This window comes from Monodelphis domestica, chromosome 6, assembly GCF_027887165.1.
Source record: "Monodelphis domestica isolate mMonDom1 chromosome 6, mMonDom1.pri, whole genome shotgun sequence".
NCBI classification, from domain to species: Eukaryota; Metazoa; Chordata; class Mammalia; order Didelphimorphia; family Didelphidae; genus Monodelphis; species Monodelphis domestica.
Window position 1 is genome coordinate 17,719,789 of NC_077232.1, and position 17,611 is coordinate 17,737,399.

The window sequence follows — 17,611 nt, forward strand, 5'->3', positions numbered from 1 at the left end:
CCATTCCCCAATTGATACATGGTTAAGTGATATGAATAGGCAGTTTTCAGATGAAGAAATCAACACTATCAATCATGTAACCCTCAAAATTTCTCAGACTTATGAATGTTAGAGGTTTCCCCCATTGGGGAATCTTCTACTTAAAAAAATTTCCTAGCAGATGGTGAGAACTCTACTTGAGTGTGGGGGCTCCTAGCTATGGGAGTGTCCCTGCTCCACCCTACTTAAGACTGCTTTAGGACAGAAAACTGTTTGCTAAACAATGAAAGTACTTTGATCCATGCTTATGGAAGGGACAGGAAGTTCTTTGAGTCATGACTATTTTAGAATTGATACAATGGGATACTAAGTACCTATAAAGGTGGGGCAACTTGTAAACTACTTAAACCTAAAAGGGTGATAACTTATTCAGAGGTTTTTTCTAATGAAATTTGTTGACACAGCAGCATTTTTTTCCTGACTTACTAAAGAGATTAAAACTACTCAGCTGTGAATTCAAAATGGGTGGTCCTTTAGAAACATCCACAGTGATTGGTAGATGTAAGGACTTAGGGGAGGTGACAGAGGAAATTTTGCCCTTAAAAATAAGAGCTTGGATCTCATTCAGGGTTCTTGATTTCTGACTCTCATTCTGAAGGAGAGTTCCTTGAGGAGCTCCTCTGAGGGGCTCTGTCCCTCTGGGGTAGGAGCTCTGGGGGCTCTTGAGAGAGGCCCTTTGAAAAAATCTCTGGCTGGAAGACTCTTTGAGGAAGGACGCTGGCCTGGTGTCACTAGTATCCTTGTTTAATCAGACCTTGTGGTGAGTGTTAAATAACTGACTGATTTCTCTTTTAAGACTCAGGTCTAGGCCATATTGGCTTGAGGCCCTTCATACTTATTCCTTTCTTACTCTTTCTCTCTTTCTTTGATTACTCATTGTATTGTTAATTAAAATCTCTATAAAACCCAATTGACTTGGGTATTTGAATAATTGGGAATATTTCCCTGGCGACCACCTTATATTTGATTTTAAACCCAAGACACTGTAGTGAAACACATTTCTGCGGTCAAATTTACTCACCCTCTCTTATATCTATCACAATTTATATCTCCCACTATTTTAATCACTACAGTTTAAGACCTCAACCATTTTAAATCTCACAATCATCATATGAAAAAGTGTTCTAAATCCCCCTGTTTAGAGAAATGCACATCAAAACAATTCTGAGGCACCATCTCAAATCTAGCAGATTGGCCAATATTACAGTAAAGGAAAATAATAAATGTTGGAGGGGGTTGTGGCAAAATTGGGACACTAATATACTGCTAGTGGAGTTGTGAATTGATCCAACCTTTTTAGAAGGCAATTTGGAATTATGCACAAAGGGATTTAAATTACTGACTGCCTTTTGATCCAGGCATGCCATTGCTGAATTTGTACCCCAAAGAGATAATAAGGAAAAAATGTTTGTACAAAAATATTTATAGCCTCACTTTTTATAGTGGCAAAAAATTGGAAAATGAGGGGCTGTCCCTTGATTGGGGAATGGCTAAACAAATTGTTGTTTCTGATGGTGATGGAATAATATTGTGCTGTAAGGAATAATGAACTAGAGATTTCTATGTGAACTGGAAGAACCTCCTGAACTGATGTGGAGTGAAATGAGCAGAAACAGGAAAACATTATACACAGAGACTGATACATTGTAGCAAGATCAAATGTAACAGACTTTGATACTAATAGCAATGAAATGATCCAGGACAATCCAGAGGAACTTATAAGAAAGAACGTTATCCACATCCAGAGAAAGAGCTGTGAGAGTAGAAGCACAGAAGAAAAACATAGGATTGATCACATGGTTCAATGGGTATATGATTAGGGTTCTGACTTGAAAAGTTCACTCTATTGCAAATATAAATACAGAAAAAGGTTTTGAATAATGATACATGTATAACCCGGTGGAATTGCTTGTCAGCTCTGGGAGCAGGGAAGGGAGGGAGAGAACATAAATCATGTAACCATGGAGAACTATTCTAAATTAATTAATTACTTAAAAATATTTAAGAAAATAAATACATGGGTTCAATCCTTGTAGAAAATGAATAAAAACCAAAAAAAAAAGTTAAAATTCTGGGGTTTACATGCTGGTAACGGCATAGCTATCTTTTCTGTTTGGGAATTCCCTCTTAAGATGGTAAGCAATTTCATATAGATTTTATATATATGCAATCATGTAAACCACTTGTCCATATTAATCATTTTTGTGGAAGAAAACTCAAATTAAAAAAGAAGAAACAAAATTACATGAAATACAGGATGTTTCAGTCTGCATTCAGATTACATCAGTTCTTTCTTTGGAGGCAGATGGCATTTTTATTGAGAGTCATTTTCAGATTGTCTTTGGTCATTGTGTTGCTAAGAAGAGCAGTCACTCACAATGGTTTATCATACTGTATTGCTGTAACTGTATACAATGTCTTCCTGGTTCTGCTCTCTTCACTTTGTATTAGTTCATCTTTTCCTGGGTATGTTTTAGGAAGGATTCTTATGTAGTGATCCATTGAACTAGATGGTGTCTAAGAAAACCTCCAGTGCTCAGATTCTTTACGTATAGTCTTACAAACTATTGATGGAACCAATTCTGAATCAACTTGATAGTGACCAGGTAGCCACTGTAAGGAAATTGAGACCCAATAAAAGTGACTAGATGTGATGGTCTTTGTTGCAATACCATGAAATGAATATTAGTGAAGAAATAAAATAAAATCCTTCCAAATGCTAAGAATTAATACATTTTTGTTACATATGCCCTATATATAATTATTATGTATATAATATTAATATATTTTATTGTTCCATATCTGCAACAGCATGTGATTGAATGACTTGGTGGTGATTGTGATTTGTTAATGAAATTCAATCCAAAGTCATTTATCATTTAAATTTTAATATCACATGAATATCTCTTATGTGCATTCTGGAACACTTTAATTGATGCAGTTAGAAATAAAGGGTTGTAGAGTTAAGTTGGCTTATAGTAAGTAATATTATGTACAAGATTATGGCTATGAAAAAAGAATGATGTTAATTTTAAAAAGAGAAGAGAGGTATTAAAAGGTACTTAAGCAAAGACAAATTTCATAATCAAATAAAAGATTATATATGGCAATAGAAATGGAATATTTAATCAATTAAAAGGAGTAATATATATTATTAATAAGTATTACAAAAGATCTGACATATTAATTATTGTCATTGGGTACCAATTTTGGTCATGAATGTCCTGGCAGCTAAAGTCAAAGTGAGAAAACTTTTGATCATATAATTATATTATTTATTCAAAGATTAAACTGAAAGCTTGGATAGAGAAAGCCATACCTTCCTTTGGTATTTAATTCAATTAATTCATCACAGCTGTCTTTATATAAGGTTGGTTATGTGGAATGTAAGGAAAAAAATTTTCTACCCTGATTTTTCAAAAGACAGAAATATCTTTTAGTACTTAAATGATGTCATGGTGAAAAAAGGACCCTTTTAATATTATTCAGAAGCATTAAATTGGAATTCTAGTGTTTTCAGTTTTTAATTTAGGTTTCGAGGTTTAGACTGGGATAAGTCATTTCTTCTCTTTAGGGCTCTTCCTTCTGTAAAATAAGGGAGTTGGATTGAATGATCTTGAAGGCTCCTTTCGCCTCTAAAATACAATTTCCCATGAGCAAAAATCTGAAGGTTTTCTACATGATAAATGCTTTTCTGTAATTAACTAAGACATGGTTCTATAGGCTATGTGACTCAAGTACATTTTACTTTTGAATTCTAACATATAAGAATAAAAATGAGGATGATGTTGATTAAGATGTAGCCAGACTCTCTCCTTATCTTCTGTCTTGAGTAAAGTTGGAGCCAGTCACAGGTGCATTTCCCGACAAGTACTCCAAGTGCTACCATTCCGTTACTGGTCCAAGGAGAGTCCTAATACTTTAGCTCTCAGACGTTCAGAATGTAGAATTGGCATCTTGTTCTAAACATTTCAAAGCCTGATATATCTGATGGTCCATATGCTGGTGCAATGTACTATCCCATAGGGTGTCTGTGTGTGAACATATATGTGTGTTTGTGTGTGTCTGTGTGTATTGTTGTTGTCTGCCCTTTCCCTCTCTTCTGATGGTGCTCTGGGATCTTGTGGCCATGTTTGGGGTCCCGGGAGGCTTTCTTTTTTTACTCAGAGTTGAGTTACACACAATTTATTTACCAAACTTGAGGATGCAACATGGATGACAGGAAAAGGAATCTGGGAGATGAAGTCCAAGGGTTCAAGATTTCTAATTTTTATGTTATTGGTATAGGTTGATATAGAAGAGGTTCAAGAGATCTTTGAGCTTGGAGTTATAACTTTTGGACAGCCACTGTGGTAGAGGAATGATCCAGGTTAGTGGAGAGACATATTTGACGAAGACTGAAGGAGGGAATCCATCTCACCCTCCTTCTACCTTCTGGGCATTTATCATCAGCTTTTCCTCCAATATACCCAAACCAATACTCTAAAATATCCCTTAGGGAATTATACTATGGGAATGCAGCAAATTAGCTAGCTATCTCCATCTAATAGTAATTCCAAACTGTCAATGCAAACCTTTTTAGACTTATAGCATGTAAGAGCTAAAACGATCTTGTCAGTGAACTAGTTCAAGTCCCTTATTTTACAGCTATAGAAACTAGGATCTAGGGAGGACAAAGTAACTTGCTCAGGTTCACACATCTTATTAGAAAGAAGTAAAACTTCAGGCTTTTTCTACTTTGACATGAGTATTTTTTCCAGTAAGATCCATCTTTGTGCTATTGACTGTGTAAAAATTAAAATTAAATTTCAATAATAAGAATATTATATTTTAAGAGATTTATTACTGGTCATTAGAAATAAAAGAATAAAAGGGATACAAAATAAAAATCATGTGCCCATGTCTGATCAGTCAGTTCAAATCACCTGCCTTACCGCCACCAAGCTCTCCATCATCCAGACAAAGAGGCCAAGACCTTCCACATCCCAGTCTAATATCCTCTGTTTACAGGAAGTACATAATGACAGGAAGTCAGTGGACTCCTGGGAAATCTAGTTCTTTTTTAGGGTAGCAGATTTTCAATTATACAATAGGGAACAAATTGGCCTCTAAATGATTGTTATTGGCCTCTAAATGATTGTTAGTGACACTGATGGGTGATATCTCTCTCCAGAGACCATTCCAAGAGTTGAGAATAGAGCTCAGGAATTAGGCTCATTGGATTGGAAAAGTGGCAATTAAAGCTGTTCAGTTGGTACACATTTCCATTCATGCCAGTTACAATCAACAACATGGAAACCAACTGACTTTACTAAATTATGGCCTTGCTCATTCATCTCCTCCACATGGGCATAAAATGGCACATCATTCTTCTGAAGATGTTGCACAAAAGTGGCCATAAGCCACTTGGCAAAGCCGTTCTTTCGATATTCAGGCAGGGTATAACCCATTCTCAGTTCACCAGTTTGTTCCTTTATAAGCCAAGAGACAGGATTCCCTTCTGGATTGAGCAGACAATATCCGGGGAAGCTTTGGAGACAGTGTTTGATATATCTTAAGCTCCTCTCATTCTGCCCATATTTCCAGTTGTCATTCACAAGTTTAGCATGGGAAATATCCAACAGGGAAAGTCTGAGGTTCTCATTTGTGCTGCAAAGGAAAACACTACTTGATCTTTTGTTTTTTTCCCAAAGAGGTTCTCTACCTTCCCACTATTAGATCTTTGTTCCTCATGTTTTCTAAGTTTGTAATTTCCCACAAATTAACAACTATTGCCTTCATCAGTCCTGATGAGAGCCTATCTATATTTCAAGACTCATTGCAAGAACCACCTCCTTCAGGTCCTTCCATTTCCTAACTTTTCTTAACAATTAGTTTTTAAATTTGGAATATTTCCTTCTTGTATACATACTTTATCACCATCACTAGAATGTCAGCTTTCTGAGAATCAAGACAACCTGATCTTCATCTTTATATCTCCTATAACACCTAGACCAGTACATTACACATGGCTTAGTATTGATTGGACAAAGAGACAAATTTCTTTATTCCATACTGACCTTCAGTGTTTCAAAAGAACTTTAATCAGCAGAAGCTGATTCAACCAAAAAAAACAAACATGGTGGATTTTCTTCATTTGTTATTGTTCTCCCTCTCTGCCCCCAAATAATCACTTGATGGTAAACCCTCTGGGTATAAGGTCCTTCATGCTTCACTACATGGGTCATCCAAAGAGTTATATAGTCCATTGTGCAGGACCATACTCAAAGCCTGTCCAGTTTGAGAGCTCTTCCACAGCTTTTTTCTTGGCATAGCATTCAAGAACCCAGAACCACTGAAATACCACAGAGGCAAGTGACTGTGGAGAACCACAGGTGTTTAATTTGCCACAAATCTCCCTTTCATATCACAAGACTTACATCATAGAGCTAACCCTTTGATTATCAATAACCCATGACATTGGTTGAACCAAATTAATATGTGTCTGTATATAATCCCCTCTCCAGAGCATCCTCCTTCAACACTGACATTGATTCACTTTCTAGTGCTTAGAACAGAGCTGAACATATAGTAGGTGCCTAGTGAATATTTGTGGGTTATTGATTGTTGACTGATAATTCCCTACCTTCTGAACATCACATTTTCTGAACTCTTGACTTTGCATGATATACTCAGCTTGCTTGTGTTGAAGGTACAATATTTCAGGACATCATCTATCATGTAGAGAACCCTCTTAGAGTAATCCACATGCACTGGCTTGAAAGCCACAACTTCGCTGATCTTTTCATTCAAACCATTTTGGCAACCTGGAGAAAGGAGGAGAGTATATATTGCTTAACTACCCCAGCAAAGAATCACAGGATCAGAGATTTAAAGCTACAATAGATTTTAGAGGCCATTAAGTGCCCCTTCTTTTGGCACATGGAGAAACTGAGGTCCAGAGAGGCTAAGTGACTTGCCTAAAGTCATTCAGTCAATAAGTGCCAGAGGCAGAATCCAAACTCAGTTCTTCCTGAATCCAAGTCAATCTCCTATGCTACCTGGCTTAGAAATATCTTAGAGGGGGCAGCTGAGTAGTTCAATCCAGGTTGGGATTGAGAGCCAGGCCTAGATGCAGGAGGTCCTGGGTTCAAATCTAGCCTCAGACACTTCCCAACTGTGTGACCCTGGGCACGTCACTTAACCACTTACCACTCTTCTGCCTTGGAACCAATACATAGAATTGATTCTGAGATGGAAGGTAAGGGTTTTAAAGAAAATAGCTTAGAAATGGTAGACACCTGAAAGGCTATAGTTTTACAGATAAGAAAACTGAGGATGAGAAAAAGCCAAAAGCCTTAAGAAATGTCTGAAGCAGTATTTGAGCCTCTGTCTTCCTGATTTGAAGTCCAGTTCCCTATCTAATAGGTGATACTATTCTTTACTGAAAAAGTATGAGTGAGAAAAAAAAATGGGATTCCATGTGATGCCATTCCCTCTCTGGGCCTCAGTTTCCTTACATTTAAAATAAAAGTATTTATTATGCACCTACAATATGCTTTGCACTGAGCTAGGTATTTTACTGATTTTTTAAATTCAATTGTGGATTTGGAACAGATGGTGTCTAACATATCTTCCATTTCTGTGAATACTTTAATAATCCAGGGTATCCTTAACTTACTTTCCCACCCAGAAAACTGAATTGGTTAGATACTGCTCTTTAATATCTGCTTGACTTTTCCCACCTCTGATTGAGCACAGGAATGAAAGAGACTAGGTACAAAACTGGTTTCAGAAACATGTCCATTTCCTACATCCTTATGTGATGACCAAGATTTTAGGGTCCAGCTCTGGTGCAGGTAGTATTCAATAGTTGCCAACCCTTTCTTCCAGTCAGAAACAAAGAGAAATCTTTCTTCAGCACTCCCATAGAATTTTGTACCTCTCCTAAGCAAGAGGAATAGTTTCAGAATAGAATGCTAGAGCTAGAGGGACTTGAGGGGTCATCCATGACAATTCCCTTATTTTCCAGAGATGGAAATAAATTATGTCAAAGTCATACAGTGAAAAAAGAAATGGTGCCAAGACTAGAACTCCTATAACCTTCAACTGAGTCCAGGGTTCTTCTTCGAATCCAATGCCTTCTGCACAATAAGGCCCTCACTGAAAATAGATGTTCAGCATGTGAAACAGTGATATACTTGAAGTTAGTAGATCCAAGTTTGAATCCTAGCTCTGTCTCTTTATCAGCTATGTGGCCTTGGTCAAGTCACTTCATCTTTCTGAGATTCAGTTTCTCTAGTTGAAATTGGTGATTAGTAATACCTTCTCTCCCCACCTTCCTCATCAGGCTTTCATTTGTATAATATGTATGTACCTCTTTTGTCATCTCAACCAGATTGTAAACTCCTTCAAAGCCCACATCATGCTACATTAACCCTGGTAATGACCAAACCTAGCATGGTACCATGGACAGCGTAAGCAGAATAGGAAGCATGAAACAGGGTGTGGGGTACTGGCCTTAGACTCAGAAAGATTTTGCTTCAAATTATGCTTCTCAAACTCATTAACTCTGTGTGTGTGTGTGTGTTTGTGAGAGAGAGAGAGAGAGAGAGAGAGAAAGAGAGAGAGAGAGAGAGAGAGAGAGAGAGAGAGAGAGAGAGAAAGAGAGAGAGAGAGAGAGAGAGAGAGAGAGAGAGAGAGAGAGAGAGAGAGAGAGAGAGAGAGAGAGAGAGAGAGATCCTTGGCAAAGTCATTTACTCGGAGCCTTAACTTCCTCTTTAATAATCCTAGGAATTCCATGTTGTTGTGAGTCTCAGATGAAACGATTTTCCCTTTCCCTTGAACCTGCTACCTTGGATCGTGAGGCTCTGTTTCCAGTTGATGACATGATCAGATCCTAGGATCTCTGTCAATTTCTGAAAGTCCTTGGAGAAGATGTGGTACGTGTTTGTGTAGTAATCCTTGTCATCAGTCATCTCCTGCATGGAGATAAATATTGGGGTGAGTAGGGCAGATGCCATTAATATCACTATTTTATATATGAAGAAATTGAGTCAGAGGCAAAGTGCCTGGAGTTATATATTTAGTAAGTGTCTATGGCTGGATTTAGACTCAAGTCTTTCAACTCCATAGAGAGTTGAGTACTCAAGGCAGGGCAACCACTCCATATTCAGGGTAATTTGGGTACACTAATCCTAAAATCCTAAATTATCCAGGTATGCCTGAATTAGTACAAATAATCAATTCTCTGAAGTGGTCACATGTATTTGAATTCACATTATTTGAAATTATTCTTGGGTAAAATCCAGTCATTGGTTCCAGTCAATGGAAATTGAAAGGTTGACTTTGAATTACAGAAACACTTTGGGGGATTAATTGTTTGCACTAATTAGGACATACTGTACTATACAAGGCCTCATCTATTTGCCCTTAATATTCTTCCAGTTGGTACAATTAGCTGACAGAGGAGTTACTTAGTAAAAAAGACAGGACATAGACAGTGCTAACCAAGCATTCCCCCCATAAATTGAAGGCATACTTTCCCACAAATATAAAAGTGTCAGTGGGAAGGGATGGAAAACAACTTGGTAAAGTGTCAAAAGGCACACATAAGGAACACTCATAGCCAAGACAATGAAACCATTGGCATTCTAGCCTTCCACCCACCTCCTGCCCTGGGGCCCTTTTACCTCAAGTCACATCCTTTTGTTGCTTGCTCTGAGAACAGCTTTTCTGCTGGTCAGGTGGCCCAATGGACTACACTGCAGGTTGCAATTTCTCCTATTAGAGGAATTGCTATACTTCTAGACATTATCAAAGTGGGTTTGGGGTTTGGAGGGAAAGGAAAAAAGAATCTTCTTTTTTCCCCCTGCTGGATTGCAGAAGATATTTAAAGTCCCCTGCTAAAAGCCATTTCCTCACAATGGTTGGTTCCTTTTTTCTTTCTCATCAACAATCATGGATGACTCCCTTCTCTCTCACAGCTTCTCCTTGTATTTCCTGAATTCAGAACTGGAGAGTTGGTTTTCTAAAGAGCTAGCTTGCCTTAATGTCTAAACTTCTTCCTTACTGTGGAATGAATCTCACTGTATTCTCAGTCCATACTAAAAAGATAAGGTAAAAAGAATTAACATGGCTGAGCTGCCATAGTATGATGTAGATGCATTGCTGGATACCAATATTCAAGGGAGTCAAAACCTGTGTTGTTTATAGGAGCTCCCATATACATAATGAGTACCACCAAGCAATGAATCAACCAATCAATATTTATTAACCATCTACTATGTGCCAGGCTCTGTGCTAAGTCATAAGAATTTAAACATTCAACCAAAGAAGTAATCTCAGAAAGTAACTCTGATTTATAAAAGCAAACACATCACAAAACTGCTCATGATGCCTTTTTCATGGAGGGGAGGGGAAAGAGAGAGTTATATTACTGGGTATTGTAATAATTAAAATGTGTTTGACAAATATAAGAATTTTTAAAAGTTGTGGTTTCCTTTACTAATAATTAAATATTGTCAGAGACTGTTAGTAGCTTTAATAGCTTTATTACAGCAAAATAGACATAGTAAGAGAAGGAAATGTAGGAAGGAGGTAGAAAATATTGCCTAGCTAAAAATGCCCTAAATCTGGCCAGACTGCCTCCAGACTGTGAATGCAAATCCGAATGCAAATCTCACTAGCCCACAAGAGTTTCTCCAGCCATGCAGTCCAACAATCAAAGACAAATAACAAAGAGGCTGAGCGAAAAAGGGTAGTCCCTCAAACCAAGAAGGTAAGAATCTCACCCGAGTAAGCACCCCTCTTCAGCCTGAGTCTCCTACCCAGAAAGCTGAATCTTCACCAGAATCCAAAGTCCAAATCAGGAAGTCAAAAGCTTAAGCCACAAAAGGACATCACCAGAACTCATACCCATGAGGCAGAGGCTCCCATTTATATGTAGTTTTCTATATCCATTAGCTCTCCTCCTCACATCTCAGGAATCAATTACAGTCTCTCAATTTGCCTAGCTTGTGATCTTTTAGGGTATGAACTTCCTTTTCTAGCAAAAGGTACTTACTAAGTGTTAATGACTAAGTATGAAGGACAGGGGATGCCAGGTTCTTGATTTCTTGATTGATTAACTTAAAATAAACAAAAGGAGTTTAAATTCTCTTTCACAGTATATTAATGTGACAAACAAATAATTTTAAAAAGAAAAACAAAAACAAAAATAAAAATACTTATTTTTATATTATTTGTTCCTAAGAATGCACAGGGTATTCTAAGTATACATAGGATGAACCATGAAAATATTGCTCCTCCCTTCTTGGAGGCAACTCTCTTTTCATAGCTTGCACCACATTGTTGGATTTCCCCAAGGAATTTATTATCTGTGGTCCAAGATGCTTCATGAGTTTACATTCCTAAAGTGAAGTGGAAATGGAAATGGAAAACCATACCAGGGATTTTGTCAGGAAAACTCCAAAAAGGGTCATAAAGAGTAAGACACAACTGGAAAGACTGAACAACAAATTCCTAATATTATAGATCTTTGTTTTATGTTCATCTACTAGAATGCAAGCTCCTTAAGGGTAGGGAATATCTTCACTTTTGTATTTGTGTGCCCACACTTACCATAGTGTTGGGCACACAGTAAGCACTTAATAAATTATATGTGTGTATCTAGAGGAATCTATAGAACTATCTGTAGTCATATATGTAAATATGTATTTAATCATACATATGTGTATATATACATGTCTATAGTCATATATGTGTGTATATGGAAAGTGAGAGAGAGAGAGAGTCAGAGGCTGAGGTTGAGACAGAGAAAGATGGAAAAAGGGAATACATGTCATTGTTGTTATTTTTCTTCATTTTCCAAGAAGATTAATGATATGACAAGATGATGTCTTAACTTGTGTATAGACTGGATTTAAATGAGTGAGAGATGCACAAAGTAATCAGCCTCATTTTCTCTTCCAAAGTTATTGAAGTCCAGTGACAAGGCAGGAGTCATGGTAATTAGTGATGTCCTGGGATGCATGAGATAACCCTGGCTTCTTTGATGTCTAGCCAACCTCTAAATGCTTCACAGAGCACTTCAGCCACTTTCATGGACATAGAACATATTGTTCTGATCTGCCCATTGAACAGGAGGAAGTCTTCATATATTTGGGGTTGACATCTCCCTGAGTCACCAATAGGTTTGTGGCCCATTATTGCCCTCAATCTGGTTTAGCCCATCTGCCAAGATGGTTTACCTGGGTGAGTTCCTATGCTTGGTATAACTTCTTAGAGCTGATGAGAGTTGGCAAACAGTAGTCACCAAAGTTAGATGAATCTCCTTGAAGATGTGCTAGTCCGGCTTGAATATCTATACACCCTATATGTTCATATATGGTATATGTGCATATATTTCATGTATGTATACACCCATATAATACATATATAATATGTATACATATTGTAAGGATAATTTTTAGTGTTTTGACTTAAAATCTAAATAATAATGCTGAATGTGAATGGGATGAACTCACCCATAAAATGGAAGCAAATAGCTGAGTGGATTTAAAACCAAAAAGAGAACCAGAGAAAATAAAATAAAAAGCTAGTGGAAATAATTAATTATTTTATTAAAGTTGCAGAATACAAAATAAATCCATGTAAATCATTGACATTTCTATTTATTCCTAATAAAACTCATCAGCAAGAGTTAGAAAGAGAAACTCCATTTAAATTCACTCTACATAATATAAAATATTTGGGAATCTATCTCAGGAATTATATGAACACAGCTACAAAACACTTTTCACACAAATAAAACTAGATCTAAATGATTGGAAAAACATTAATTGTTCACGATTAGGATGAGCTAATATAATAAAAATGACTATCCTACCTAATTTACTTATTCACGTGCTATACCTATCAAAGTACCAAAAAACATTGTATATAATTACAAAAAAATTATAATAAAGTCCATTTGAAAGAACAAAAGATCAAGAATATCAAGGGAAATAATTTAAAGATATACGAAGTAGGGGGTACAAGCAGTACCAGTTCTTAAACTGTACTACAAAGCAGCGGTCATCAAAACAATGTGGTGCTGATTAAGAGAGAGAAGGAAGAATCAGTGGAATAGACTTGGGGTAAATGACCTCAACAATACAGTATATGATAAACACAAAGAGCCCAGCTTTGGGGACAAATATCCTCTATTTTACAAAAACTGCTGGGAGAATTGGAAAACAGTATGAGAGGAATTAAGTTTAGATCAACATCTCACACCCTACACCAAGATAAATTCAGAATGGGTGAATGACTTGAATATAAAGAAGGAAACTATAACTAAATTATGTAAACACAGAATAGTATACCTTTCAGATCTTTGGGAAAGGAAAGATTTCAAGACCAAGCAAGAGTTAGAAAAAATTACAAAGTGTAAAATAAATAATTTTGATTACATTAAATTAAAAAGGGTTTGTACAAGCAAAACCAATGCAACCAACTTTAGAAAGGAAGCAACAAATTGGGAAAAAATCTTCATAACAAAAACTTCTGACAGAGGTCTAATTACTCAACTATATAAGAAGCTAAATCAATTATACAAAAAAATCAAGCCATTCCCAATTGATAAATGATCAAGGGATATTAATAGGCAACTTTCACATAAAGAAATCAAAACTATCAATAAGCACATGAAAAAGTGTTCTAAATCTCTCATAATTAGAGAAATGCAAATAAAAACAACACTGAGGTATCATCCCACACCTAGAAGACTGGCCAATATGGCAGCAAAGGAAAATAATAAATGTTAGAGGGCTCATGGAAAAATTGAGACCCTAGTGCATTGCTGTTGGACTTCTGAATTGATACAACCGTTCTGGAAGGCAATTTGGAACTATGTCCAAAGGAATCTCAAAGAATACCACCACTAGATTTGTATCCTAAAGAGATAATAATGAAAAATGTCTGTACAAAAATATTCATAGCCACATTCTTTGTAGTGACAAAAAATTGCAAAATGAAATGGTGTCCCTTGATTAGGGAATGGCTGAATGAATTGTGGTATATGATGGTTATTGAATACTACTGTACCATAAGGAATGATGAACTGAAGAATTTCTATATGAACTGGAAGAACCTCTAGGAACTGATGCAGAGTGAAATGAGCAGAACCAAAAGAACATTATACACAGAAAGTGAGATACTGTGAAATAATACAATGTAATGGACTTTGCTAATACAAAACAATCCCAAGGAACTTGTGAGAAAGAATGCTATCCACAACAGGAGAAAGAACCGTGGAAGTAGAAACACAGAAGAAAAACAAATGACTTATCATTTGTTTATATGGATATATGATTTGGGATTTGGGTTTTGCTTATTGCAAAAGTGAATAATATGGAAATAGGTATAAGTGTTAACATTTGTATAATGAAGTGGAAATGCTTATTGGATCTGGGAGTGGGGAGGGTAGAAGGAAGAGAAAGGAAATGAAATATGTAAACATGGAAAAATATTTTTAAAATAAAAATTTTAAAGATTATGTTATTTAGCCTCCAGTTAATTTTTATTCTGTATTTTCTGTATTTCCATGATCCCTTATCAAATATAATTTTATTGCATTATAATCTGAAAAAGATATATGATTAATTTTTGTAAAAGTACCATATGATACTGAGAAAAAAGTATATTCCTTTCTATCAGTCACTCTTTTACCCTCTTATTTATTAATATAAACAACCTCTATCTTTCCCTTTTCTCATCCTCTTGCCTTCTCTTTTCTTAATCTTAATCTTGTCTTTCTAAGATTCCTTCTTTTAATTTTTATACCTCATCCTCTCATCTCCTTGTAAGTTAAGAAAAAATGTTATTCTTCTATATGTATATATTAGTCCATCTTTTACCCAGTCCTAGTGAGAATAAGATATTAGTATTACCATCCCTCTATCCCCCTTCCCTTCATTATAACATTTTATTCATTTATTACTCTTTCATATAAGATGATTATTATAATTCATCCCTCTCATTCTATTATATTCATTTCAATCTTAGGCTTCTATTTATAAATGTCCTTTAAAGTCATCCAATTAATGATATCATTCTTAAGGTTTAAGGATAATATTTTCCCATATAGAAGCACAAAGGAGGGGGGGGGGAGATTCTGTGGTGTCTTAGGTGGCAGAAGAAAGTCTTCTGTATCTTTCAATAGAAACTCCTTGAACTTAATGACCCTTTTCTAGTATCTTAGTATTCTCTGGACCTACCTGTTTCTGAGGTCTGGTGATAACAGTCTGATAGTCTGGCCAGGAGTCCACTAGCACCTCCAAGTTGAAGGGGTTTCCATGATTGATGTGAAAAATGGAGCCAAATACCTAAAATAGAAGACAAAAGCAGATGAGTCTAGAAACTTCAGGCAGCAAAGTGTAGTGGAAAACAGATCTAAGGATGAAGAGTATGAAAGGACTCTCCCAGCATGAACTGTTCTGGTAGTGCCATCCAGTGTTCCAAATCAAATCCCACTGATACTCTGTCAGTATCATATAAAATGTCATTTTCCCTATCCTCTCTTCCTATCCTGTCTCTATATTCCCATCTCACCCCTTCCAATCCTGTCCAGATTCTTCCCTAAGGAAATATGGGGAGAGATGAATCATCTCACCCTGAAGATGCTCCTGGCTCTGAGGCCCCCTTGGCCAACTGATAAGTTCCTTCCCAGAATCACCATTTCAGAATATGTGTCATCTATGTTAACTTCTCTTTTGGATCTACTCCTGAGTCTCCAGTCTTTTCTAGATTGTTGGATCACATGAGAACCCCTTTTCCTATCATCTTTCTTTCATGTATTGCCCTCTGTCATTAAAATATAAACTCTTTAAGAGTAGTGCTTTATTTCTTCTTATATTTGAAACTCTCATCACAATTCCTGGCATTCTCTCTCTCTCTCTCTCTCTCTCTCTCTCTCTCTCTCTCTCTCTCTCTCTCTCTCTCTCTCTCTCTCTCTCTCTCTCTTCTCTTCTCTTCTCTTCTCTTCTCTTTTCTCTTTTCTTTTCTTTCTGTCTCACTGAATCTCTCTCATTTTTCTCTTTCTCTGATCTCTGTGTTCTCACCCTCTTTTTTTTCTTCTCTTTTTCTTTCTCTCAATGGTCTAGAATCTAGGTGAAAAATAGCAATGCATCTAGGGAAAAGACAGTGTGAGAATGCACTTTAAAAATAAAGATATAGGGACAACTAGGTGGCTTAGTGGATAGAGTGCCAGACTTGGAGTCAGGAGGACCTAGGTTCAAATCTGACCTCAGATACTTGTTTAATCCCAGATGCCTTGGCTTTACCACTCTTCTGTTTTGGAACTAATATTTGTATCAATTCTAAGACAGAAGGTAAGGTTAAAAAAAGAAAAGAAAAATAATGTAGATTCAGAAAATCAAAGGAAATTTATCATAGTCCAATGTAGTTCCTCTCCAGTGACCTTCATCCTCATCCACCAACTTTAATGTAGAGCCTCTCTTTCACAGCCCAAACTTATCACACTAGAGCTCCACTTCTGTTTCTCAAGACTCCCTCCACATCTTACCTTCAGGGCTTCTGGGATGCTTTTAGTAAGGGATTGGTATAGAATGTGAAGCATCTTGGCCTCATGTAATTTAATCATCTTGGGTGAACAGATTCTTCCTCTGCTCCTCAGAACAAAACAGGAAGGAGAAAAGAATAAATCAAGAGACCTAGGACAAGAAGATAAAAGTAGAAGACAAAATCAACTTGACCAGTAAAGGAAAGGGGACACATAGTTAGATAGCTGTAGTTCTTACAGGGATCTGGGAGTTTTAGGGTACATCAGCATTTTGGTGTGGTAATGAGGTAATAATAATAAATATTATTATTTAATAATTATATTATATAATAATAAATAATAAATTTATAATATATAATAATATAATAAATATATAAAAATAAACAATAATAAATAATTATTCTTTAATAATATTAATAAATGAGATAAAAATAATAAAAGGTAATGAGATCTTGGGCTACATTAGAAGGGAGAACACTTCCAGAAATGGGGATGGGGAATGATCACCCCTCCATCCTCTGTCCTTATCAGAATTTATTTGAAGTGTTCAGTTCTGAGCACTCTGCTTTGAGAAAGCTGATAAAACTGAACAGTATCCTGAGGAGGGCAGTCAGGGTGATGAAAGACCTTGAGACCATGCCATGTGAGGCTCAATTGAAGGAACTAGTAGTGTTTTAACCTGCAGAAGAGACCACAATGGGGAGAGCATGGAGATGTAGCTGTCTTCAGGTAGTTGAAGAATTTGACATGTGGAGGAGGGTTTAGTCTATTTAGCTCCAGAGGGTCAAGCATAAAGGGTAGAAGTTACAAAAAGGAAAATTTTGGCATGATGTCAAAAAAACAACCTAACTAAAATTGTACAAAAATCAATTGTTCTGCCTTTAGAGATGATGGGTTTCCCCTCTTTGGAAGCCTTCACATAGATTCTAGACCATCATTTCTCAGATATATTATAGTGAGGGGAAGGAGAAGCATTGTCTCAGGACACATGGTTTCTTCATGGGAACAAGAAGGAAAAGGAACTAACTA

The 17,611-nt window shown here is 36.4% G+C and overlaps 1 protein-coding gene across 1 annotated transcript; it reads right to left on the reverse strand.

The window, feature by feature from the left end:
• Positions 1-4,890: 4,890 nt before the first annotated feature.
• On the reverse strand, positions 4,891-16,729 carry LOC100027322 (glycine N-acyltransferase-like protein 2). Its single transcript, XM_056803745.1, has 5 exons — positions 16,586-16,729; positions 15,279-15,386; positions 8,873-8,999; positions 6,665-6,845; positions 4,891-5,739 (listed from the first exon to the last, which is right to left on the reverse strand). Exons 1-5 carry the CDS (start codon positions 16,661-16,663, stop codon positions 5,277-5,279), a joined length of 957 nt encoding a protein of 318 aa, XP_056659723.1. The 5' UTR covers positions 16,664-16,729; the 3' UTR covers positions 4,891-5,276.
• Between the last annotated feature and the right edge of the window lie 882 nt (positions 16,730-17,611).

Coding starts and splice junctions, on each gene's coding strand:
- LOC100027322 (XM_056803745.1), bottom strand. CDS start 16,663: ATGATTAAATTACATGAGGCCAAGATGCTTCACATTCTATACCAATCC. Junction 6,846..8,872: donor ACAGAGCCTCACGATCCAAG/GTAGCAGGTTCA, acceptor TCCTTTCTCCAG/GTTGCCAAAATGGTTTGAAT. Junction 5,740..6,664: donor GAAAATGTGATGTTCAGAAG/GTAGGGAATTAT, acceptor GTGGGAAGGTAG/AGAACCTCTTTGGGAAAAAA.